At 43.4% G+C, this 27,049-nt stretch overlaps 1 protein-coding gene across 1 annotated transcript in view; it reads right to left on the bottom strand.

The window, feature by feature from the left end:
• Window positions 1–27,049, bottom strand: part of PDLIM4 (PDZ and LIM domain 4) — a 96,466-nt gene that overhangs the window by 54,146 nt on the left and 15,271 nt on the right. Inside the window, exon 2 of the mRNA XM_077824943.1 lies at window positions 18,594–18,745. Coding sequence (XP_077681069.1) covers window positions 18,594–18,745 — 152 coding nt within the window. The remainder of the gene's footprint in view (window positions 1–18,593; window positions 18,746–27,049) is intronic.

Below are 27,049 nucleotides of genomic sequence, written 5' to 3'. Positions count from 1 at the left end.
CTCTAATATAACTACCTCTATTATAGTGACTAGACGCTGGGGAGAGGAACCCCCCTTGTAACTCAAGTCTGTCCCTAGAAATGTGTTACTGTTCAGCATCCCTTGTCCTAGGCGTGGCTGATCCTCCCTGGAATCTTAGCATTCCTAACACTCCTAGCTTGATCTTTACCATAATCTACTGCTGCATGTTTACTGCTCCCACTCTGAGCATTTCAGTTTCATTTTGAGGTGGCAGAACATGAAAATCTCTAGCTACTTTGGTTGAGGGTGTGGTGGTGGGAAAGGACCTTCGTAATTTCAATTCTCTCCCCCCCTGCATTAAATTAGTTTGACATTTGTTCAGATGGGAATCAGAGAGTTATGAACTTACTGCTCTGATCTGCTTTGGAGACCAAATGCCAAATGCAATTTAAGAAGAATCCCTAAGATTGCAACAAATCCAGCAAGTAAAAGAGGAAGGATTCATAAAGTGATTTCAGTTCTGAAAGATAAAGTGATAAGCATTAGGATGTTCTCTCTGTCTTAAACTGCCTAATGAATATAGTCATCGTTAGCTGCCAAATTGTGATTTCTCAGTTCTCACACCTGACTCAGAAGCAAAAAGATCCTGTTGTGTGTACCAGGAAAACGGGGATTACATTTTCCAAAACCGTTCAAGGTTTCTTTTTAGATGTATCATGAAAGATAGGGTTGGAATTTAGTCCCCAGGTTCACACATGAAATCCTATCTGTAGCTGGAGCTTTCTTTAAAAAAAATCAAACTTGAAACTTTTCCTCCGTATCAACATTTCTGGGCCGTAAGAAAAATGGATTTCTGATTTCAGCAGCATCAGGGTTGGGCCTGAACGGAAAATGATTTTGGTTTTAGCACTTCTACCAACTATCTATCTAGAAGGGGCAGCACCAGGCCAAATTCTGATCTCAGTGACACTTACCAACAGAGTTACTCTGCATTTACACCAGCGTGACAGAAATCAGGCTTTGGCCCAATGTCTGTAAGGAGGTGCTGTAGAGCAGAACTGATTCACAATTCGCCCTTGCCATATATAACAAAAATCAGACTTTTCTAATGTAGTAGGTGATAGATTAAGCCTCTGACTTGTCTGTTTCTAGTAGGCTACTTAATTCATGGCTCAGGGGCTGGCAAAGTGTTTTCAGATGTTTTATGGTGAAAGGAATTAAAGTCAGGTATGCAGAAGTCAATACCTTGTATCAATAATGCTCTACTTTAATTGAATGTCTTCTACAACTATACTCAGAAAACAATTCTACCTGCATTCTGCCATGCCTTTAATATATAGCTCTGTGGGAACAGAGCCATTGACAAGACATTATTAAAAAGCTAGAAGAAACTGTAGTCCCCCTTTATCCTGCATTATTAATTTTTTGTCTTGTGGACTCACTGTCATTTTTGACAAATTGCTTGCATACAGTCACATATTTACCAAAAGCTTTTTCACCTGGTAACAATCTGGAAGTCTTGTTCTCTTCATTTGCAGAATTGCTTTAAAGTCATGGGAATTCCTGGATCTCACCATATTTCTAATTCCTCCCCTTGCAAATGAAATCTTAACATTTGGGGAAAAGGACAGCCTTGGACGCTGCAGTCCTTTGTTTAACAACAGAACAGGTGTGACCACAACCATACCATTGTGCCCCATCCCTGGCCAGCCAAGGTCATTTACAGGGGTGAGGGATTAGTTCAGTGTCCATGCTCATCAAGACTTTTGCATCTCTGATTAGACGACAAGTAAACTGAGAGTGTGACTTTCATGATATGGACACTGGTCCACTAGGAACTGGACTGAAACCACTAGCTGCTACAGCTACTGCTCATAATCCCAAGGGGTAATTTTCCCTAGATAACTACAGAATGTTGGTTCAATGCCTACAAAGCCACATAGGACTACCCTCTACCTCAGCAATAAAGTTAAAACGTCACACAACCAGATAAACATGGTTGGGAAATGGAAGGAGTGGGTAGGAGAGAAAATTTATGGAATATTCTCTAGGAGTCCTGAGCTGCTCAGAAGTTAGATGATTCCTTCCCTGGGGTGAGTTAATTTTATGAAGTCCAGTTCCGCAAAGCACTTGAGCATGTGCATAACTCTAGCCATCTGCTTAAAGTTATGCACTGGTTTAAGTCCTCCCCTACTTATCAAAGCACTTAGATGCACACGTAAAGCACATAGTCCTGTCTGTTTTCCAGGGCACACTGAGCCTGGTCTACACTGGGTGGGGGTCGAGCTAAGATACGCAACTTCAGCTACACAAATAGCGTAGCTGAAGTCGGCGTATCTTAGGTTGACTTACCTGGCCGTGAGGACGGCGGCGAGTTGACCGCTGTTGCTCCCCGTCAACTCCGCTTCCACCTCTTGCGAGCTGGAGTTCTGGAGTTGATGGGGAGTGTGTTCGGGGATCGATTTATCACGTCTAGATGAGATGCGATAAATTGATCCCCGATAGATCAATCGCTACCCGCCGATCCAAACTTGCCCTGAGTGTAGCTAATCCAGCCCTGGAGCTTCAGGGATTCACAAGGAAGTTCCTGGAATCTGGGAATTATAGAACTCTTGGGCTCATTCACCCAACTTGCCTTTTACAGAGCACCTCTTCAACTTGCTGTGGAGCTGGAGAGTTTCACTTCCTCCTCCCTTCCTTCCCCAAGCTAAAGTGGTACGTTGCCTTCTGGGCTTTGCACAGCCAGGAAGGCTGTGGATATTTTTTTTTGGAACACCCTGAGGAGTTCCAAAGGGGAAGCTGTGATTCACTTTTTTTCAGTGGCACATTTACTGGAAACTTGGGACCGTCACACACAGTAATATTTCCCATATCCCAGCAATATTACTGCATGGTTTCCAGCAACTGTATCTAAGACATTACCCTCCAGGGAGCCTTATTAAGCTTTTATAGTATTGGAAAAAGTCAGAATGCAAAAGGAAATTGACCATGCAAAGTTCTGGAAATTGACCCCCAAAACTCTCCAGAACAGCCATTACCAGGCCACCTTTTGTGAGCACACAGTGCCTGTCCATTTGAGGTAAAATTCATCTCACGCAGAGAGCCAGCAAAGCCTCTCAAACCTGCCTTAAGTGGAACTTAAATGGTGCATAGGCCGCATGCTGGCCCTTCGCACTGGAGTGAATTAAGTATCAAAATGTCCATGGAGCGTTTCTGCGAGAAAGAACTCTGAGCGCAGTCCTGATTAATAAAAATAACCTCTTCTTTAAACAGCTGTCGTAAACCTACCATTTTACTCTCCTTTGGCAATCTCAGGATGATAAATGAGCCATATATTACGCTACCTTGGCTCCAAATTTAACAGGAGAAGGAAAAGATGACATAGAAGCATATCAGCTGAGTTATAAGATGTCATCCTAAATTGTTCTGCTAAATCTTCATTTACACCCTCATAAACCAGAAGACATGTGCCATTAGTAGCCTACTAAGTCCACTTGAACTCTGGCCCTTGGATTTGAAAGCCATTAACCATGACCCTAATGTCTGCCCCCTTTCATAGGAATGCCTAGGTAATTTCTCATACATTACATCAGTAACCACATGTGAATCAGTTATACAAGCTGGCTTCATTCAGGGGCTGAGGAATATTTTCCTCTGCTTCATTTCTGAACAAATGGGCTACTGTATTACTTTGTTTGCCCCAGCATGGGTGTCCTTGAACGGCCTCACACACCAAAGGCAAAATCCTGCTCTTGCTGAAGTCAGTAAGAGTTTTGCCACTGACTTCAATGGGAACGGAATCAGGTCCCCACATCACAGTTAGATAGAAAGCAGCCTCTAACAGAGGACAGATCAGAGATTAAATACATACCATACAGCCTTGCACTGGAGTCAGTACGGAGGCAGACAGCTCCAGCTGGAGCTACAAGAGTTGCTGTGCCTGAGACAACATTGGCTCCTGGGGCTCCACAAAGCCTCTATAGCAGTGTTTCTCAACCTTTTTGATACCGGGACTGGCTTGCTGCCTTCCTCAACTGCGTCTGGGAGATCTAAGGGACCAGCGCTGATCCACAGACTGGTTGTTGAGAAACGCTGCTCAAAAGCATAATTGAAAAGGCTGAAACATCCATTCCCCAATGCACGTGGCCAGCCCAGGGGAATTAGGGCATTATCTCATGCTCTCTGGAAGGAAAGCAACACATAGTCCTTGTGGATTGGATAGAGCAGGTACCAAAGGAATCGCTTTGCACCCTCTCCCATTCTTTGCAGACCCGTGCGGGACTGGGCAAAAACTTATCAAGAGCTTCCCAGTTGTGTCTATTGAGGGCAATGAGATGCAATTATGTATCCACTGGTATCACTAGCTTGTGTCCTACTGAAAGAATGCCACAAGTCTTAGGCGACTGTAAAGAGAGCAGATGTCATCTGGAAAAACAAAATTCCTAGTGCTCTGCCTTCCGGCTATGAAATCTATAAGCAGTCTAGACATTCAGCTAACACTACCTTCTAGCCACTGCTTCTCCCAGCACTGCTTCTTAGTGTGCTTAGTGCAACAAGCCTCAGGTGGCATGTGAGCAGGATTCATCACCGAATTTGGTCAGCTGGTTGGATCATTAGCTTCTCTGGAGTGGGTACTGATGGGGAGTGCAACGTGAGAGCTGATCCTTGCGCCCCCCCCCCCCCCAGCACTAAAATAACCAACAACCACCACCTCTTACCTATGCTCAATCAGGTCCAAACTCAACACCATTTTACAAAACTACAGAAATCAAGCCAGAATCAGTACTTTCAAACTTGGGTCCCCAAAGTTAGGCACCTGGAGTGGGGTCTGCACGTTGCTGAACACCCTCCACTCCTACCAAAATCAACTGAGGGTGCTTGGCACCCTGTAGGAAGGCACCTTTAACATTAACTCACCTCACAAAGTGGCCTGATATTCAGCGCACCCACCCAAAATGTAATGAAGTTAGTTATCATACTCATCATCCAGTATAAATAATTCAGTAGGCACTGTATGTTAGCACTTGCTATGAAGATTTTTAGGTGTAGCACAAACACCGTAAAATAGGAATTTTTTAATAATCTGAAGAGAAACTCTGCTTTGACTTCTTGAGGTTTAGCCAGCGGACTATGAGCATATTTGCATATTTTAATTCCTGGTACTTTTTGTGCTGCTCTTCTACTGAACAGTCAAGCTGGGTGGATGTTGCAAAAAAGATTCCATGAATATTCACTCAAATTCCTATATGATTTCACCTTGGCTATTGTCATACTCCCTTTGTGATCACTCATCACCAATGGTCATACGCTCCAGTGTAACTGGCATGGATGTTCATGACTGTGAATTTCAAAATTGCACATGTGTTTGTATTTGTGCTGGGAGTGTTTATGCAGTTATCCAATCAGGGAATAGAAAAAAAAAAATTACAGCCTATCTGACCCATCATAACCAAAACTGCTCTTACGTCAACTACACAGAGAACTATTTGCAATCTGTCCATGGAGTCATCTCTGCCCCTTATCAACAGATCTCACATGACAGTGAAAGACCTGCTGCTTGAGTTGCTCCCTCCAAAATACCGTTCAGGTGCATAGGCTGGGCAGCACAGGAAAGTTTTCATTTCCTATGCTGCAGTCACTCTGTGCTGAATACATTTTCAGTCACCCTGGGTTTTTATACCATGCGTACCGGCACAGTATCTGAGTGCCTTATATGACCCAGTTTTACAGATGGGCTGCGCAGCCCACAACTCCCAAAGTCAATGAGGGATGTGGTTGATCAGCACCTCTGAAAGACAGGCCATTAGTGTTGGTGTCAGTGTGTCCAGGGCTGTTCATCTGTTTTCTTTCAAAAGATCAGACTTTTTTTTTTTAAATTATTCATCCAGTCTCTGATTTTCCTGCTGAACTTTCCAGTGGGAGTCAAAGGGCATTTGATGAACACAATTTGGAAACAAAAACGATCTTGTTACATATCTGAATAGCGCATAATGTCGAGAGTTCAGTGAGAAAAGGGTACTGGATGGAAAGCCCCAAAAGAAACAAAAGGATGAAAGATGTTCATTGAGAGGTCCTCTACTCTCTTTACATGATGATTAGTCACACGTTCAGAGCTGGATTTGGGTGGTGCCTTATTTGGCAAAATATTTGCAGCACCAAATTCCATAAGTACTCACTCAGCAGATACAAAAGAGCACCAAAAAGATAAATAACCCTGCTATCTTAAAACATATTTCACTCACATATCCCCCACTTTTGTTTTAATTTGTGATCTAAAAAATAAGCAAATTAAAAAAAAAAAGATTTTTGCTGGCCTGCAAATTACTTTTTAGCTAGAAGAAAACAAAGAAGTGAAACATGTCAAGGACACAACTTTGAAAACATTTACATACTCACTCAGAGAGGAGGGACTTTGCATAAGAATTCAGCGTCTCAGAAATACATGTATTACTTGCACAAGAGTAAGAAGAAGTCAACACCCTGCATATCAGTGTCTTTTTAGAAGTTCAAAGCAAACCCTTAAAGGGCTAGATTCTCAGCTGGTGCAGTGCAAAGCCAATGAAAAATACTGCAAAAGAGGCTGTCCTCTTGTACTTCCAGCCCTGATCAGAAATGGAAGTGGCTCAAATCTCATGGAAAACTTGACCCTGGAAGAACTCCAGACCAATTGGACAGACTCAGTTTCTTCTGGATACTTGTCTGGACCATACCCAAACCCTTGATGGTTTACCAATCATTAAGTTAATGTAAGTGTGTCAGTTGACTGCACTGGCTGCTATGGAAAGGTCTATTCTCTTAACCCAAAGCGGGAGAGAAAATTAAGTATGTAACAGTATGAGTGTTTTGGCTCAGGAATGGCCTACAGTTGACAGAGACAGTGCTGTTAGGCATTATGTAGCCCTAGACATCCCCAACCAGCTTTCTGGCCATGAGGTGGCTGGGCTGGAGTCTCATTAGCGAAAGGGAACCCTTAAAAGGGGAAGACTCCCTCCCAGAAACCGTACTGGGAGTTGGTGAGCCACAGCTGTTGAGGTGGCAGCTCTCAGCCCCAATTGCTGGTGGTGGTGTGGAATGGGGAGCGGTGGGAGCACCTTCAGAGAGGTAGAACTCCTCTGCAGAGGTGGCCAGATTGGTGTGTGCCAGCCCTCTACCACTGATACTGTGGTGGGAGCCAGAGTCACAGCCCTACTAGTGCAGCTCCCAAATGGTGAAGAGTTGAGGGGGCATGGCCAGAGGCCCCTACAAAAACTAGCACCTAACCAGCTACCTATGCAGCCTATGCCTAATGCAGACCAGGAAGCTGAAAGCACAGTGCCAGGGCACCAGTGTCCCATATGCAAATCTACTGCCTCTGGTTTTTCATACACAGATGCAAGTGAATGTCAGCTGACTCCATGCAAACTAAATGACTTCTAATGCATGGGAAACTTGCAGATTTTCACTACTGTGAGGATAGTAACACTAGACAATTAAAAAAAAAATATCCTTGTTATCCTCAGAGGTACTTCCCTCATTCAAATGATCTCATTTCTTTCTTAGAAAGGCAACTCTTGAATGGTGATTCATTTTCACTGATGACATAGCCCTGGATCAGACTTCAGCAATGACTAACTATTGGGCAAGATTATCTGGAACTCAACAGATCATTCAGGACTGAGCAGAGAAATCCAACAGCCATGTCACCAAACACTCAGTTTGGGCCAAGCTAAAAATAGAGCTAATGAAGTGTTACTGTAGTTGCTTGCCTTACTGTACAAAATAAACTATTCAATTTTTCCTATCAGGAGAAAGGCCTTATTTAAATATTACATTAATTAACTTACATTGGCACAATAGCCTCAAGGGTATATTTTCTTTATAAAGAACTACGTATTCATGTATGAAACAACTGCAGGATCCAGTCTAAGTTAAAGCACATAGAAAATGGTTACTTTGGATCCAACTCTGTCCTCGGTTACATCAGTATTACTCTTGTGGAAGTCAATGGGAATTGTGCATGGATGCCTCGATCCTTTTATCTTCCCCAATAACTGGCCACACGTTATCAGGTGCTGCTTTAGGAACCTAAATTTTATTTTCAAAAGAGATTTAGGCACTTATGAGTTGAACTGAGTTCTAAAAAGACTCATAAGTGCCTAAATCCCTTTTGAAAATGAGATTTAAACTCCTAAATCAGTTATATGTTACAACGCTGAGCATAGTAATACCTAAACACCTTTAAAAATCTAAGCCCAAACAATAGAATCTACTACATCTCTTGGTAAGTTGTTGCAAAGGTTAATTACTCTGACTGTTAAAAATGCATGTCCACTTTATTTCTAGTCTAAATTTGCCTGGTTTCAGCTTCTGGCCATTGGATCTTGTCATACCTTTGTCTACTAAACTAAAGAGTTGACTACTATAAGAAATCTTCCACATAGCAACCTACAGACCATGATCAAGTCATCTCTTTGATAATGTAAATAGACTGAGCTTCCATAAAGCAGCTTGACTGTAAGATCCTCTGCATGAGAAATGACCCTGTATAATAAAGATTGTTACAGTGGTGCCAGGCAGATTTCTTCTCTGTCAGCTTGTCCTATGGTTAGAGTTGGATCTCTGTGTTTCTGAAAGCTGAACTCCACTTTCACGGATGGGCTGCCAACAATCAGCACAGAAACATCCTAGCTCCAATCATAAGCAAACATGCTTGTTAGCAGGATTCTAGCACATGTTCCCTGACCACCATGAACTTATCAGAGAGCGAAAGCTGTTCTAGAAAGGAACATCCCCACATGCCTACCTTTAATGGCCTTCAGCATAGGTTTGAATATACTTGATTTTTTTTGTTTTAGTAAAACCATAATGTAACCCCACCAGCCATTAGAGCTTGTCTACACTTGAAATGCTACAGCGGTGTCACCGTAGCGCTTTAGAGTAGACACTACTTACACGGAGGAGAGAATCCATCTTTTCAAGAGGCAGCAGTAAGGTCAATGGAAGAATTCTACATCAGGGGCTGGGTCCGCTTAACATCGTTCAGGAGTATGGATTGTTCACTTAGCTGCACATGGTAAGATTCTGTTCCCATTGTAGACAGGGATTGTGCCTGACTTCCAATAAGGCCCCTTCTGAAACTATTTGAGCCGAGGCTTGTGGGTGCTGGTGTAGTTTCAACGCTGGATGTTAGAAATCAACTTAACTTTGAATTTGGCTTTCTGGACAGGAAAATGCTTCATTTGAAATGGTTCTGGTGACAACGTCTCTATTCATAGTTGGGTTTAGCTGATCGCCGGGTCGGGAAGGAATTTTCCTCCCGGGCAGATTGGAAGAGGCCCTGGAGGTCTTTCGCCTTCCTCTGTAGCATGGGGCACAGGTCACTTGCTGGAAGTTTCTCTGCTCCTTGAAGTCTTTAAACCATGATTTGAGGACTTCAATAGCTCAGACATAGGAGAGAGGTTTTTCGCAGGAGTGGGTGAGTGAGATTCTGTGGCCTGCGTCGTGCAGGAAGTCAGACTAGATGATCATAATGGTCCCTTCTGACCTTAATATCTATGAATTTCATTGTATTTACTCCATATCGTGAAACATTTAAATATTATTTGGATTATTTTTAAAAATGTGTTAGACAAAAAACTGTTCATCCCAAGGAATGAGCAAAGTTCGATCAGGATGTTAAAAGCGTCCCAATGTCTTCAAATGTAATATATAGGTTACTCTGTATACACTGGAATCTGATCATAACAATGGTCTGATCCAGCTCCCATTAAACTTAATGGAAAGACTCTGACTGACATCAGTAGGGTGTTTGTGCTCTTCATGAATTCACATAGGACGACATTCCATTTTAGTGGAGTGAGAGCTCCATTTAAATGCATTTCAGTGAAGGGTCACCTGCAGTGAAGCTTTCTCAAGCATAAGAAGGTTCCGCTAGGTTAGTCCCCTTGAAGGTAGCCCCTTGACACATTGTAGTTCCAAGGGGAACTGGTAAAGCAGAGAAGGAGGGGGAGAAGGAGCAGAGAAGTGTTACCACCTTGTGTGGAGAGGAATAAGGAGAAATCCATGTTTCCCAGTGTGGCTACAGCCCCACTTTGTGAAGAGACAGGCCACTCTTACTAAAGCCACTCCCTGTGGGAAGCAGAGAGATGTAGCAGGCCTGATAGAGCCTCTCTTGTTATATGAAACGCTGCTTGTGATGAAGCTTTCTGTGAAACAAACCACTTAACCTCTCTGAAGCAGGGACTATATGCTCTGTTCCTCCAGGACCTGGCACAATGGGGTCCAAACTTGATCGGGGTCTCTGGGTACTACTCAAATATTAATGTTAAAAGAGAGTTCTACTTTATTTATGATAGCGATTTATAAATGACCAAACTGTACACACAGAAATAAGGCTGTGGCTTTGTGAAACACCAATAACTAGTTACTTAGATTTCAGACCAGGTTTCGAGGTCCAGAAATCTAAACAATTTTTAAAAGGAAGTATAAACAGTGAATGGTAGCTCTTTACATAAGGAAATGCCTTTTTAACTTGAAGTGGAAAATCTTATAAAATGTACTTATATCTATCACAGATCATATTAGTCATTAATGTGCCTCATAAAACTCACTCATTTTGGCTGGACAATTATAGTAATTTGTGATTTAATTAGAAACATTTGGCCAGGGAATGAATTCCGGTGGAAAGAAAAACAAAATCCATTTACATGAACTTTTGTTTTGCTTTAAATCATTCCTAAAAGTCTAAACCCTCAGCAAACCCTTGGAAAGTGTGCTAAGGCACGAAGACAAAAGAGATTAAGGTAATAGGTGCCATGTATGTGGTGCTTCTCCAAGCCCAGATTTCGGTCCCAAGAGCGCTCCCATTGAAATCAATGGGAGTTTTTCAGTGGGAGCAGGCCTGGACGTTTAGACCTGTAAATCTGCTTCTACCAAAAGCCCTACAGTGTGCTCATGCAGATTCAAATACAAATGACCTGGAATATATATTGCCATATCTACCTTTTCTACTAATGTCATTTTAAAAGCATTTGTTTACCTGGAGCAGATACACAAACCACTGGAGCAGATTAAGAAACAAACCTATTGATACACTACAGTGTCATTCTTCATTCTGAGACCAGTCACCAGTCTTTTGCAGATGTACCAACTTTGCATGATATCATGGAACAAATTAGTCTATGCAAATAGGAAAGAAGGGTTAAAAAATAGTAAAATGTATAAATGTAGTCCTGGTCCCAGTGTCCTGCTCCCTGGACAAACAGATGCAGGATTTGTTGAAGAGGCAGCATGCTTAGGCTTTTGGTGGGAGGGGAAGGAATACTTCGGGCTTGTCTACACTTGAAAGGCTACAGTGGAACAGCTGTGCCGCTGTAGCACTGCAGTGTAGACACTACCTACACAGACAGTGGACGCTCTCCCACTGATGTAGGAAATCAACCTCCTTGAGAAGCAGTCAACAGAAGAATTCTTCCTCTGACCTAGCACTATCTACTCCCCCGGGGTGAAGTCAACTTAACTACATCACTCAGGGTTGTGGATTTCTTACCCAGCAATGAAGCTGGGTCGATCTAATTTTCTAGTGTAGACCAGTCCTTAGACCACCTGGTCTACACTATGAGTTTGTCGGATTTAGCAGCATTCAATCTAATTAACCCTGCACCCGTCCACACAACGAAGCCATTTTTCTCGACATAAAGGGCTCTTAAAATCGATTTCTGTACTCCTCCCCAAGGAAGAGATTAGCGCTGAAATCGACATCGCCATTTCAAATTAGGGTTAGTGTGGATGTAATTCGAAGGTATTGGCCTCCGGGAGCTATCCCACAGTGCACCATTGTGACCACTCTGGACAGCACTCTGAACTCGGATGCACTGGCCAGGTGTACAGAAAAAGCCCTGGGGAACTTCTGAATCTCATTTCCTGTTTGGCCAGGTGAGCTCGTCAGCACAGGTGACCATGCAGAGCTCATCAGCACAAGTGGCCCTGCAGTCCCAGAATTGAAAAAGAGCTCCAGCATGGACCGAACGGGAGGTAGTGGATCTGATCACTGTATGGGGAGAGGAATCAGTGCTATCAGAACTACGTTCCAAAAGACGAAATGCCAAAACATTTCAAAAAATCTCTGAGGCCATGAGGGACAGAAGCTACAGCAGGGACGCAACACAGTGCCACGTGAAACTTAAGGAGCTCAGACAAGCACACCAGAAAACCAAAGAATCAAACGGATGCTCCGGGACAGAGCCCCAGACATCCCGCTTCTACGTTAAGCTGCATGCAATTCATGGGGGGGCTGCCACCACTACACCACCCCGTCCGTGGACTCCGATGATGGGGTACCCTCCGCCATGCCCGAGGATTTTGTGGCTGGGAAAGATGAGGAGGAGGAGGATGAGCTTGAGGAGAGCACATAGCACACAGTTCTCCCTGACAGCCAGGATCTTTTTATCACCCTGACAAATACCCTCCCAACCCAACGAAGCCGGAGAAGGGACCTGTGGTGAGTGTACCTTTTTAAATATAATACATATTAGAAAAGCATTTTTTAATGATTAAGTAGCCCTGAGGACTTGGGATGCATTCATGGCCAATACAGCGACTGGAAAAGTTTGTTAACAAGTCTGGGGATGGAGCGGAACTCCTCCAGGGACATCTCCATGAAACTCTCCTGGAGGTACTCTAAAAGCCTTTGCAGAGTAGCCTGGGGAGAGCAGCCTTATTCTGTCCTCCGTGATAGGACACTTTACCACGCTATGCTAGTAGCAAATAATCTGGTATCACTGCATGACAAAGCCTGGCAGCGTATGGTCCCAGTGTTTGCTGGCATTCAAGCAACATCCGTTCTTTATCTCTCTGTTATCCTCAGGAGAGTGACATCATTCATGGTAACCTGGTTGAAATAGGAGAATTTAATTAAGGGAACATTCAGAGGTGTCTGTTCTTACTGGGCTGTTTGCCTGTGGCTGAAAAGAAATCCTCCCCACAGTTGGCCACGCAGTGGGGTGAGGGGTAAAGCAATCATCCCAGAGAATTGGATGGGGGGCCGGTTAGTTTGGTTTCTGCTGCTGCACATTAACAGGAAAACCGCAGCACTAAATGGCCACCTCAACGTGTTTTGCTTGGTATGGGAGAGGAGGGCGCTGCTGTTATGAAGGTTGCAGAAGCCGAAAAACTATGGCTTACCATGGCTGCCTGCAAGCCGAATTACGCTGCCCGGCCCTGCGTGTGTGATCTCTAACACCAAAGCCGCAGGCCCTCAATACAAGATGCAAAATGCAACCTTGTACCAAAATCACATGTGCTATGTAATGTGAATAGCATTGTTCACCATGAAAGAGTACAGCCATTGTTCTGTAAAATGTATCTTTTTAAATACTTCACTCCCTTTTTTTCCTCCAGCAGCTGCAAATGTTTCAAGCCTCCCTCCTCCGTCCCAAAGGCTATCTCAGATAAGGCGGAGAAAAAAACCACACACATGATGAAATGTTCTCTGAGCTCATGCAGTCATCCGGCACTGACAGAGCTCAGCAGAATGTGTGGAGGGACACAACAGCAGAGCACAGGAAAGTGGCCGATGAACATGAGGAGAGGTGGCGGCAGGAAGATCAGAGGAGGCATGAGGCAACGCTGAGGCTACTGTGGGATCAAACGGACATGCTCCAGCATCTGGTGGAGGTTCATGAACGGCAGCAGGATCACAGACTGCCCCTGCAGCCCCTGTTTAACCACCCTCCCTCCTCCCCAAGTTCCATAGCCTCCAGATGCCCAAGAACGCGGGGTGGGAGGCTCCGGGTGCAACCACTCCACCCTAGTGGACAGCCCAAGCAACATAACGCTGGCATTCAACAAGTTTTAAAGTGGCCTTTTCCTTCCCTTCTACCCTCCTCCCACACCCCACCCAGGCTACCTTGTGAGTTATCTCCCTATTTTTATAATCAATTAATAAAGAATACATGTTTTTTAAACAATAGTGACTTTATTTCCTTTGCAAGCAAGCTGTGATCAAAGGGGGGAGAGCAGGTGGCTTATAGGGAATTTATAGGCAACCAAGGGGGTGGGTTTTCATCAAGGAGAAACAAACAGAAGTGTCACACAGTACCCTGGCCAGTCATGAAACTGGTTTTCAAAGCTTCTCTGATGTGCAGCGCTTCCTGCTGTATTCTTCCAACTTCCCTGGGGTCTGGCTGCGCGTATTCAGCGGTCAGGCGATTTGCCTCAACCTCCCACCCTGCCATAAACATCTCCCCCTTACTCTCACAGAGATTGTGGAGCACACAGCAAGCAGCAATAACAATAGGAGTACTGGTTTCGCTGACATCTGAGTGAGTCAGTAAACTGCGCCAGCGACCCTTGAAACGTCCAAATGCACACTCTACCACCATTCTGCACTTGCTCAGCCTACAGTTGAACAGCTTCTTACTACTGTCCAGGGTGCCTGTGTACGGCTTCATGAGCCAGGACATTAAGGGGTAGGCTGGGTCCCCAAGGATAACTATAGGCATTTAGACAGTTTTCAGAGTAGCAGTCGTGTTAGTCTGTATCGGCAAAAAGAAAAGGAGTACTTGTGGCACCTTAGAGACTAACAAATTTATTTGAACATAAGCTTTTGTGAGCTACAGCTCACTTCATCGGATGCATGCAGTGGAAAATATAGTGGGGAGATTTATATACACAGAGAACATGAAACAATGGGTGTTACCATACACACTGTAACAAGATAGGTTTCAGAGTAGCAGCCACGTTAGTCTGTATTCGCAAAAAGAAAAAGGAGTACTTGTGGCATCTTAGAGACTAATCAATTTATTTGAGCATAAGTTTTCATGAGCTACAGCTCACTTCATCAGATGCATAAAGTGGAAAATGCAGTGAGGATGTTTTATACACACAGACCATGAAAAAATGGGTGTTTATCACTTCAAAAGGTTTTCTCTCCCCCCACTCCACTCTCCGGCTGGTAATAGCTTATCTAAAGTGATCACTCTCCTTACAACGTGTATGATAATCAAGGTGGGCCATTTCCAGCACAAACCCAGGGTTTAACAAGAACGTCTGAGGAACAGTGGGAGGAGGGGGGGGTAGGAAAAAACAAGGGGAAATAGGTTACCTCGCATAATGACTTAGCCACTCCCAGTCTCTATTCAAGCCTAAGTTAATTGTATCCAATTTGCAAATGAATTCCAATTCAGCAGTCTCTCGCTGGAGTCTGGTTTTGAAGTTTTTCTGTTGTAATAGCGCAACTTTCATGTTTGTAATCGCGTGACCAGAGAGACTGAAGTGTTCTCCGACTGGTTTATGAATGTTATAATTCTTGATGTCTGATTTGTGTCCATTTATTCTTTTACGTAGAGACTGTCTGGTTTGACCAATGTACATGGCAGAGGGGCATTGCTGGCACATGATGGCATATATCACATTGGTAGATGTGCAGGTGAACGAGCCTCTGATAGTGTGGCTGATGTTATTAGGCCCTGTGATGGTGTCCCCTGAATAGATATGTGGGCACAGTTGGCAAAGGGCTTTGTTGCCTACAGACAGCCCCCCAACCTGAAGCAAATACTCACCAGCAACTACATACCACACAACAGAACCACTGACCCCGGAACCTATCCTTGCAACAAAGCCCGTTGCATAAACACCACCCTATACTGGAAATCTACTGACCGCTATTCCTACCTACATGCCTCCAGCTTTCATCCAGACCATACCACACGATCCATTGTCTACAGCCAAGCTCTATGATACAACCGCATTTGCTCCAACCCCTCATACAGAGACAAGCGCCTACAAGATCTCTATCAAGCATTCTTACAACTACAATACCCACCTGCTCAAGTGAAGAAACAGATTGACAGACCAGAAGAGTACCCAGAAGTCACCTACTGCAGGACAGGCCCAACAAAGAAAATAACAGAACGCCACTAGCCGTCACCTTCAGCCCCCAACTAAAACCTCTCCAACGCATCATCAAGGATCTACAACCTATCCTGAAGGACGACCCATCACTCTCACAGAGTACTCCTTTTCATTTTACTGTAACAAGACTCATCGGGTAATGTGAGCTATTACCAGCAGAAGAGCGGGGGTGGGAACCTTTAGTAGTGATAATCAAGGTGGGCCATTTCCAGCAGTTGACAAGAATAACTGAGGAACAGTGGGGGATGGAGGGGGGAATAAACATGGGGAAATAGTTTTACTTTGTGTAATGATACATCCACTCCCAGTCTTTATTCAAGCCTAAGTTCATTTGCAAATGGAATACAATTAACTCCAATTCAGCAGTCTCACACTGGAGTCTGTTTTTGAAGTTTTTTTGTTGAAGAATTGCCACTTTTAGGTCTGTAATCAAGTGAGCAAAGAGATTGAAGTGTTCTCCGACTCGTTTTTGAATGTTATAATTCTTGACGTCTGATTTGTGTCCATTTATTCTTTTACGTAGAGACTGTCTGGTTTGGCCAATGTACATGGCAGAGGGGCACTGCTGGTACATGATGGCATATATCATATATTTGTTTATTCCCCCACACACACACACACTGTTCCACACACATTCTTGTCAACTGCTGGAAATGGCCCACCTTGAGTAACACTACAAAAGGTTTTTTCCCCTCCGCTCTCCTGCTAGTAATAGCTCACCTTACCATACACACTGTAACAAGAGTGATCAGGTAACACCCATTGTTTCATGTTCTCTGTGTATATAAATCTCCCCACTGTATTTTCCTTTTCTTTTTATAGGCATTTCAACATCCCCAACAGTTATTTTCTGGTCTGGGAAGTAAATCCCTTCCTGCAGCCGTTTTAACAGACCAGAGTTCCTGAAGAGTCACGAACCTTTCCCAGCCATCCCACATTGATGTTGGTGAAACATCCCTTGTGATCCACCAGTGCTTGCAGCACCAGTGAAAAGTACCCTTTGCGGTTTATGTACTAGCTGCCCTGGTGGTCTGGTCCCAAGATAGGGATATGAGTTCCGTCTATAGCCCCACCACAGCTAGGGAATCCCATTGCAGAAAAGCCATTTAGTATGACCTGCACATTTCCCAGAGTCACTACCTTTGATAGCAGCAGCTCAATGATTGCGTTGGCTACTTGCATCACAGCAACCCCCACAGCAGATTTGCCCACTACAAATTGATTCCTGACTGACCGGTAGCTGTCTGGCGTTGCAAGCTTCCACAGGGCTATTGCCACTCGCTTGTGAACTGTGAGGGCTACTCTCATCTTGGTATTCTTGCGCTTCAGGGCAGGGGAAAGCAAGTAACAAAATTCCATGGAAGTGCCCTTACGCATGCAAAAGTTTCAAACACTGGGAATCATCGCAAACCTGCAACACTATGCAGTCCCACCACCCTGTGCTTGTTTCCCGTGCCCAGAATCGATGTTCCACGGCATGAGCCTGCCCCAGTAACACCATGATCTCCAAATTGCTGGGGATCACGGTTTTAGAGAAATCTGTGTTCATGTCCTCATCACTGCGCTGCCGTTGCCTCCTCACCAGGTTTTTCAGGTGCTGGTTCTGCATAAACTGCACGATAATGCGCAAGGTGTTTACAATGGTCATAACTGCTGCGGTGAGCTGAACAGGCTCTATGCTTGCCATGCTATGGCGTCTGCTCAGGCAATCCAGGGAAAAGGGCGCAAAATGATTGTTGTTGCTTTCACGGAGGGAGGGAGGGTTGACTGACGACATTTACCCATAACCACCTGCGACAAACTTTTGGCCCCATCAGGCATTGGGAGCTCAGCCCAAAATTCCAATGGGCAGTGGAGACTGTGGGAACTGTGGGCTAGCTACCCACAGTGTACTGCTCAGAATGTCGACACTTGCCACGGTACTGTGGATGCACACTGCCGAATTAATGTGCTTAGTGTGGACACATGCACTCAACTTTATGCAATCTGTTCCCAAAAATCGACTTCTGTCAAATCGGAGTACTTTTGTAGTGTAGACATGGCCTCAGGACAGTTAAAGCGAATCAGCTAAAACATGTGAAGTCAATATGCATAAATTAAAGGGTGTTTCATTCAGGAGTAAAGTGGCCATAATTTGCTGTAATTTAATCCTCGTCCAAGGATTCCAGGATGGATTAAGGGTTTGTCTATGTGACCAATTAGTTCACCGCAAACTGGGGTGTGAACTCACCCGGCACTAGCCTGCCTCAGACTATCTGTCCGTGTAGACCGATTGATGCACACTAACAGTTAATGTGCTTTGACAAACCCTTAATCCTCCCTGGAATCCTTGGACGAGGATTCAATTACAGCAAACTTCGTACTACGGCTGCTTTACTCCTGAATGAAATGCCCTTCAATTTATGCACCTTGACTTCACACTTTCAGTAGATTCACTTTCACTTCACGTCCCCATGTAGACAAGCCCTTAGGGTCACTCAGATAGGATTATTTTATTTTTATTTTAAGATGTCGTATCAGATCTGCTCCAACACGAACTGCCTTCCAGTCCTCCCTAGCTAGGAAAGAGGCTACAGCTCAGAGATTCAGAGGAAAACATGATGCTGCTCAAGGCTGCCACGTGGTTGCAGAAGAGCATCTCAAGGAAGGGGACATTTAGTTACAGCTATGGACACAGTAACTATGTAGTGGGTCAATACCAAAGAGGTGTAAGTGTTTGAAGGAAAAGTGCAGACACCCACCTGTTCACAGATAGCATCAGCTGGTCCATACTTGCTTTGATCTTGTTTTGTGCTTCTAGATGAGTCATGTTTTCTGTGCTCTCGCCATTAATTGCCAGAATAATATCTCCGGGGCACAGATTAGCCATGGCTGCTTTACTCCCAGGATTAATCTACACAAGGAAAGAAAAAAAGTGCTACTAAAAAGGACGCCTTGTGTGAGAACACGTAACAGTTAAAGAAAGAGGACTGGTTCTTTGGAAGGGAAGGGAATGTAGCGAACTTCCTGTTACCAAAGCAGCTGTGAGTGAATAGTTTTCTATTGAGAGGGCCATTGTGCTTTGTCTGGGATGAAGATATTTACCAGTTTGGGCATGTTTTCAGAAGTAGCCTCAATTTTGGGGTGCCCTATTTTCTCCCCTGAAGACTGAGTTCTGCAGCCACACTGGATGGTTCTAGATATGGGTCTGATTCAAAGCTCTTTCAAGTAAATTAAGAGATTCCCATTGACTTCCATGACCACTTGATAACGTTCTCTTTACATTATTGTATGTAAAAAAGCAAGTTTGCAATGTAGCCCTTCACCCAAAGGGAGTTGGGCACCTAAAATCCCTTGGGCTCCTTTGAAAATCCCAGCCTCTATTCACAGGCTCCATCACGAGCTTGAGAACCAAATTCTGAAGAGTGCTAAAAAAATGAAAGGTGGTGGGTTGTTTTTTTTTTTTTTTTTGGCAAAAACAAAGAGAAGCATCATACCAGTCATGCTAACAGCTTCCTTCAGAGGTGTGATATTCTACATCAGCTTTCCCCAGTGCTGCTCAAATTATGTCTTTCCAGTCTTGCATGAAATAACATTATGCTTACTAAATCTCCATCACTTTTCCCCTACTATTTTTGTATTAATGCCAAAATCTCACTAAGATTAGAATTCCTTTCTGGGGAAACTAATGACATGTCCAGGTACCAGTTGTGGTTGGATTGTACAGATTTAGGGCCGAACACTACAGGTCTGAGTGAGCCATAGTTATTCAAAGCAGTGGGTGTTTTTCCTGTAACTGATCCAGCATGTTTCTAATTTTTGCAAAGATAAAATAAAATTATGTTATATGTAGGCAGTACAGCTGCCAATAAATGCGTGTCTGTCTGTGCAAACTGTTGATAGCTAAATGTCTGTCCTCGAATTTCCTCCTCAGTCATTCATAGCATCTGTTTATGCTTCCACACACTTACTATGAGAGCCACCAGCATGGTTTATCTAGTGAGAAAGTGCAGTCTGTTAGATATTTTACTTATTCATCTCTCATTCCATTTTAAATGTGATGCTTTTTGGATACCATTTAATGTCAGTCTTTATTTATACTAGAATAATCCTGTGTCTCAAGAGATGTGTGACTGCTTCAACATGTTATTTTGCAGAATTATCGGGGCACATCTCTGACAGACAGATTAGGATTAAAAGGAAGTCTAATTTAGGATCGACTAGAGATTCCACCTCCCCATCCTAGTACAAACTACAAATTAGTCATGGAATTACAGCCTCTAACAACTGTGTCTCTTGGCAACTTCACTTTCTCATGGAAAACTCTTTGGCTTTGATTTTTTTTCTATTACACACAACCCGTGATCTCTGTTGCATCTTACTCTTAAATGGAACTATGCTTTTTTATATGGATTGCAGGTGACAGGCGTGGTGCTATAGAATGACAGTAATAACGACATAAAGAAATCTCCAGACATGACTGTTTGGTTTGAGAATAAAGTGAAAGGGAAATTCTCCAATATTGTGACTTGGTCACTTCAGGGAGTTTCTAAAGGGAAAATGTTTTTAAACAAACAAACAAAAAAATCCTCACAATTTACATCTCTAAAAAGTAAATTTCCTAGGCTGTATTCAACATGCGACTCAAAAGGCAGAATCGCTACTCAGCGCCGTACTATCTCCCTTATATGCATTGTTTGGATGGATGCAAGGAACAAACTGGCTAACAAACCACATATATCAATTGTATCAAACACCTGGGACCCAGTTCAGGCTCTGGTTGATTTCTGGGTACCACCAGGCATGCACATTGCACAGTGTTATTTATTCTGAGCCTCTAGAGACATACTAGGGACCCTAATAAACAAGCACAAACATGATTCTTGCCTTAAAGAGAGCACAATTTAAGTTTAAATATGACAGATGTAGTGAGACAGACAAGGGGTGAGAGGTGGACCAGGCGATAGCAATATCACCTGGCTAATAGAGAGGCTCAGGTAGACATTTTGATTTTGAGGCCCGTTTTGTATTGGCAAGGAGCATCATATGAACTCATGTTCTGATCCAGCCTCAGCACCACGCAGAGCCCTCTGCGGGCATATCTCATTCCCCTGGCAGGAATAATGTGGAAAGATATTGAGTGAACAGGGCAGGGAGCATCCAGTTTAAAATATACTGACGGTGCCACTTGCCACAGAATACCCCCTTCATGATGATGGGTACAGAGTACCAGTGGGCCATGAACTCTATGGGTTTATGCGGAGCTCAGAACCTCTTATGTCTAATCAGAACAATAAACCTGCACTAGGACCTTTGATGCATTTGCCATGATGAATTGGCATTTCTTATTTACTTTTCAATGTTTTCAGATGGCTTATTTTGTTCTGTACAAACCATTGGGCTTTCCACCTGCTTCATTTTTAGACTCCACTGTGATGAAAGTGTCCATTTTCTATAATGTACAAGTAAAATCTATATTTATAATAGGGTTTTCCCCCTCCATTCAGCTAAACTAAATCAGAGCTTACTTGGAGAATAAGCTATTCATAAACAGAGTTCTTTGTGGTTTCCTATTTTTAGTTTGTAATTTGTTTAAAATTACTTTGGCAACTTTTTCATATTGGAATTATTTTACGCTATTCATGGAAATGCTTTTCAAGGTCTCGTTAGTTTGGGATATAAACATTGGTCCTTTGCGCGTGAGGCCCAACATTTGTATTGGTTGCTGAATTACCTTTAAAGCCCTGCAGGCCAACTTCTCCAGATTTACAGCAGTGAAACGATCCCACTGACATTCTGAGCCAAATTCCCGCCACCGAGAAGTGGACATTAATGGGGGCCTCTAACGTGCTGGCTTTGGCCTCAACTGCATTTAAATCTTCTAGGGCAGTGTTTCTCAACCTGGAGTACGGGGCCCACTCGGGGACCTTGAGCAGGTTTCAGGGGGTCCGCCAAAAAGACCAGTGTTAGACGCACTGGGGCCCAGGGCAGAAATCCGAAGCCATAGCATTTGGGTCTGAAGCTCGTGCCCTGAACCCTGCCACCCAGGGCTGAAGCCAAAGCCTGAGCAATGTAGGACCCTGGGGCTCCAGGCAATTGCCTTGCTTGCTACCTGCTAACACCGGCCCTGGCTTTTATATGCAGAAAGCCAATTATTGTGGCACAGGTGGTTTGTGGAGTTTTTATAGCATATTGGGGGGGCCTCAGAAATAAAAAGGTTGTGAACCCCTGTTCTAGGGCAGACTCACATTGGCTTCAGTGGGACTCTGCATGGGTACAGGGACCTACAAAAGAATTCTAGGGCAGGATCAGGACCTTCATAGGCATGAAAATATGAAGTTGTGTCTGGTTGTTGCCACACTCATTGTATAAGGGATCTTTTATAGCAGGGTAACAACCTTACTGTACTTAAGACCAGGTTTGTATTTAAAGCTTGACTCTAACTGCTCTAAAATCTACATGGTTACTCATGGTTAGCCTTGACATTTGGTATACTTAACAGTGCCCTCTGGTTCTGACATTGATCCAAATTTGGGGCCATTTGAACAAGGGGTTCCCAAGATATAACTCTAAGGAGAAACAAAACAACTTTTCTTATAAATTGAAAGATTCCGGCAACTCATTTTTGGTCACACAGACATCAAACCAGGGCTCAGTTCATTGCACCAGGGTGTCTAACGCTCAAAAGTTACCCCAAATGAGTACAGACATGGAACCCACCAGCTCTTTGGGGAAATCAAAGTTAAAAGGTTACTTCAAAAATATTTTGCTTCTTCAGTTTGGCTTGTCATAAGGGTGACCCACATGCCTGATTTTCATGCCAAATTGATTATCCTGAGTTGAGTATGGAGAGAGAGAAATTAATAGGATTGTTAGTCTTGGAAGTTTCACACCAGCTGGAGAGCTCAAAGGGATAAACAGTAGGTCTCTGAACCTGATCCTCCTTGGGCAGAAATCTGAAAAGGGTTGAGAGGTATATCAGTAAAATCTGTCTCTGTTGGGGGAAGAAGGGCATGTGAGGATGCTAGATCATATTAAAGAAGTTCTGTATTAAAATCACAAATGAGTTTGATTCCCCATAGTTTAAATTCCAGGGTATTACTAATTAAGAGGTTTTTTGGTTTTTGGTACTGTTTCTCTCCCTCTATGTATGAAACTTGCAAGCTGCTAATTCTGTTAGTACATTCTAAGACAGAGTCTGTTCTCAAAGCAATTCTTTGTAACAACAACTACTCACACAGAGAGAGACTCAAAGCAATACTCTGTAACAACAGAAACAGCACCCAGAGACTCCCCGCCCTTTTGTTGTATTCATCTCGCTTTGTTAACAATTGTGATTAAAATAGAGATAGAGGATGTATGTGGATGGATGCTTGGTGTGGATAATAACTGAATTATCAGGGAGGTGCCAGCCTAAGAATCCAGTGTCCATCGGCTGAAGAAGGCGTCAAGTGGAAATAACCAGAGGACCCCAGGAGGGCAGACTGGAATCCACCCAACAGCCTCAAGAATGGGAGAACCAAAGAACAAGATAACATCTGGCAGCACGGAGCCATCAGGAATGTGTCATCTGCTGATTGATTCAGCAACTGCATGATGAAGCAATTCCCATAGACGGGCATAGGAAGAAATTCCTACAAAAATGGACTCTAGAAAGTGAGAACTTTGGGGTCTGATTCTGCAAACCAACTTCAAGGAGTGTCAGATGAGCATCTGACAAGGCCCTGCTCCCTCCTCATGTCCAGACCACCTGGCCAGTGGCTTGGCATGAGCAACTCTAAGGTTGGTAACTAAGAGAACAACCTTGCAGAACCTGTGTGTGTGTGTGTGAATGTGAATAAATATGAAATTGAATGGAATGTTATAGCTATAACTAACTGCTTACTATGATTCTTTCTGTATTCACAATAAATGTGGCATTTTGCCTTTTCCCCTTTAATAAGATCCTGCTGGTTTTTATTTTATTGGTATAAGAAGGAGGTTATTTTGGGGGAATGTAATAAAAAAAATTAATAAGATATGCAAATGCTTTTACTGGAAAGGGAGGGCCTTTTAGGGGGGAGTGAGGGGGAATAAGGGTGAGAGGGGTCTGGGGCTGCATCAAAGAGAAGGGGACAAATGGTGATGGGTAGTAGAGGAGGAGAGAGAGGTGGGGGTCTCAGGTGAAGGGAACTGGGAAGGGGACATGGATTGAATAGCAGGGAACTAGGGGACAATAGGGACATGGGCACCCCTCTTTCTACCACCCTATGCGAGGTGGGATCTGGGGTTCCCTGCCCATCTGACAGTCTGACCCCCCTCTCACTCCCCCTCATGTAAGCCAAGTTCTGGGGTGAGGGCTTGCCTTTCTGTGGTATCCAAGCCTTTCTCCCTAACCCCCATGTGAGCTAGGATCTGGAGAAGCCCTGCCCCTCTGGAAGTGGAGCTTAGAACAGGCATGCTCAGAGCAAATGACCAAAAACACTGGGGTGAGGGGCTAAGAACCAATATGCTTAACACACATCAGAAACTCTCCTGCACTGCTGGCAGGAAGGGAGCACCCACTGACATGAATGGTGCAGTTCACCCATCTCAGAGCAATTGTTTCAAGCTACATTCATCAACATGGAGTATTCTCTTTCCTCTGAGAACTTCTCATTGAGATGAATGAGCCACTTAATGCCTCACTGGGCCTACAACTTTGAAGTCTGAAACCCACCTTGGGCATTTGCCTTAACTCTGTATTCCTTGGTTTCTGCTGAACTCCATGTTCTGGAAGGGCAAAAGCTATCCCCGGGCACCCTTAACTATGTTAATGATTTATTTATTTATTTGCCATTTAATTATTAGCAACTACAGTCCTCTTTTAATTCAAGTGTTAGAACTGGGTGTTGAGTGCAACATGGCCAGGGTTCTAGTCAACAGTTCTCTGCAGGTATGGCTATGTGATTTATTCAATAATTGTGTGTTGCAGGCTGACTTGAATTCACTAAAGGGCATGTTCTGAAAATCAGTGGAGTTAAAGTGGCATAAATCAAACGAGATTTTTGGCACAGGGCTTTTGGCAGATTGATCCATGCCTCCAGTCAGCTAGACCTAGAGCCTGCTTTGATCAGTAACCAAAGTACATGTGACATGAATGAAGTATATGCCAGCAGGGTCTGAGAGTGAGCAGGCACATATTAGGGACTTAAAAACACTATTAAAATATCTGTGCCAGCCCATTTTATTAATTTCTTCTATATCACTCTAAAGTCACTTTATAGCCAGAGCTCTGGATAATTTTCAAAGGAACTTTACTTGTGCATGCTGCTGAATGTAATGAATAGAATGGGGTTTTTTTAAGACAAAATAATGATCTGTGAATAATCTATTGAGGCTTTGTGACAATAAGGATGCTGGAAATTACCACTGTTGAAAACAGATCTTTATTACAAGGGACAAGTGTCAAAAAAACCCTGTTCCATAGTTAAGGTTATGTAAACACAAACTTTTATAAAACCTAAGACAATATCCATGATCCATGCAGACAGATCCTCAGATGGCATAAACTGTTTGCAGCGAAGCAATGACAATTTACACCAGCTAGTGATCTGCCCCATAATCTCCATGTTTCCATGAAGATTTTTTTTTTTTTTAATTCCAATGGAAACAGTTAAAAATAAAGACACTCGCTATCAACATCTGCAATTGTTATTGATCAGAGCCACCTGTTATCACTTCAAGCTATTTGAGGAAGCAAACATTTTCGCATATACTTTGGGATACCTCCCCTGGAGACTATTAAGTAAAGACTCAATTCTTCCAGGATGGCCAAAAGAAGTGAGTCAATATGGGATTCCCCCTCTGGGATTCCCAAGACATCTTGTCTATTCTGTGCCCGTTTTGTCTATATTGTAAACTCTTCAGTTTGTGGGCTGTCTGTATGCTGTGTTTTGCACAGACCCTTGTATCCCAGTGAAGTCAGCGGGATTGCATTGGGGCACAAGGGTCTGTACTAGCTGATCATATTGCAGGAGAGGGAGCAAATACTGTGCAATAATCACTTGTGTACAGTCGGCATTTCCAGCTGGTCCCAAAGTATATGTGGAAAGAATATCTCCTTTAATTTTATATAATTTAAAATTCTTTGTAGCTGATCCTACTCAAAAGCCCCTGGACAGTTGTCACCACCCTCTTCTGACATCTGGATATTTAGAAGAAACTGGGGAAACTCAAAAAGAAAAGGAGTACTTGTGGCACCTTAGAGACTAACCAATTTATTTGAGCATAAGCTTTCGTGAGCTACAGCTCACTTCATCGGATGCAAACTCAAAATTTCTCTGCCTGATTCTCCTTTACACTGGTGTAAACTGAAAGACTTCAGTGCAACTGCTCCTGTTTTATAGCTCAGAGACCGTGCCACATGTCCTCCTTTTCTTTTTGCAGATACAGACTAACACGGCTGCTACTCTGAAACCTGTTTTATAGCTGTATAAGCAAAAACAGGATCGACCCTCCGTCTTTTACAACCAGTTGAAAACAGTGACTCACATTCTTTGATTTAGGAAGCCTGTCATCTTCAGCTGGTCAACACCCATGATGTATTTTGTGAGAGGAATGCATTTCACATGGAAACAGTTCAGGTCGGATGTGTCATATAATACTTGCATGTAATTCACAGATCACAGGAAGACACAATTTTTGCACAGCATTCAGTGCTAAGCTGTCCAGCAGACTAAACAGCATTAGTACACAGATGCTAATGTTTAGCTCAGTATCCATTCATAGCAGTAAAGAATTTACAGTGACTTCAGGCCAAATACACTGTAAACACTATGGTCTTAAAGAAATCTTTAAATAATTTGAGTTGAGGTCTTTAAATTAGCCAATATTTAGTGAGACAAGGTGGGTGAGGTAATCTCTTTTACTGGACAAACTTCTGCTGGTGAGAGAGACACGCTTTCAAGCATAGGCCATGTCTACTCTATCACTTAAGTTGGCAAAATTTATGTCGCTCAGGGGTGTGAAAAAACACCACCACCTCCCCGCCCTAGCGACGGTCTGGAAGAGGTACAGAGAGACCTGAGGAAGAGCTGTGAAAACTCAAAAGCTTATCTCTTTCACCAACAGAAGTTTATCCAGTAAAAGAGATTACCTCACCCTCCTTGTCTCTCTAATATCCTGGAACCAACACCACAGCAACAACACTACAATCAACCAGTATTTAGTGTCAACTGAAAGTGTCATTAACATTCCA

The sequence above is a fragment of the Eretmochelys imbricata genome, chromosome 8, assembly GCF_965152235.1.
Source record: "Eretmochelys imbricata isolate rEreImb1 chromosome 8, rEreImb1.hap1, whole genome shotgun sequence".
NCBI classification, from domain to species: Eukaryota; Metazoa; Chordata; order Testudines; family Cheloniidae; genus Eretmochelys; species Eretmochelys imbricata.
The sequence above is the reverse complement of the archived record's forward strand: the minus strand, read 5'-3'. Positions and strand labels throughout refer to the sequence as shown.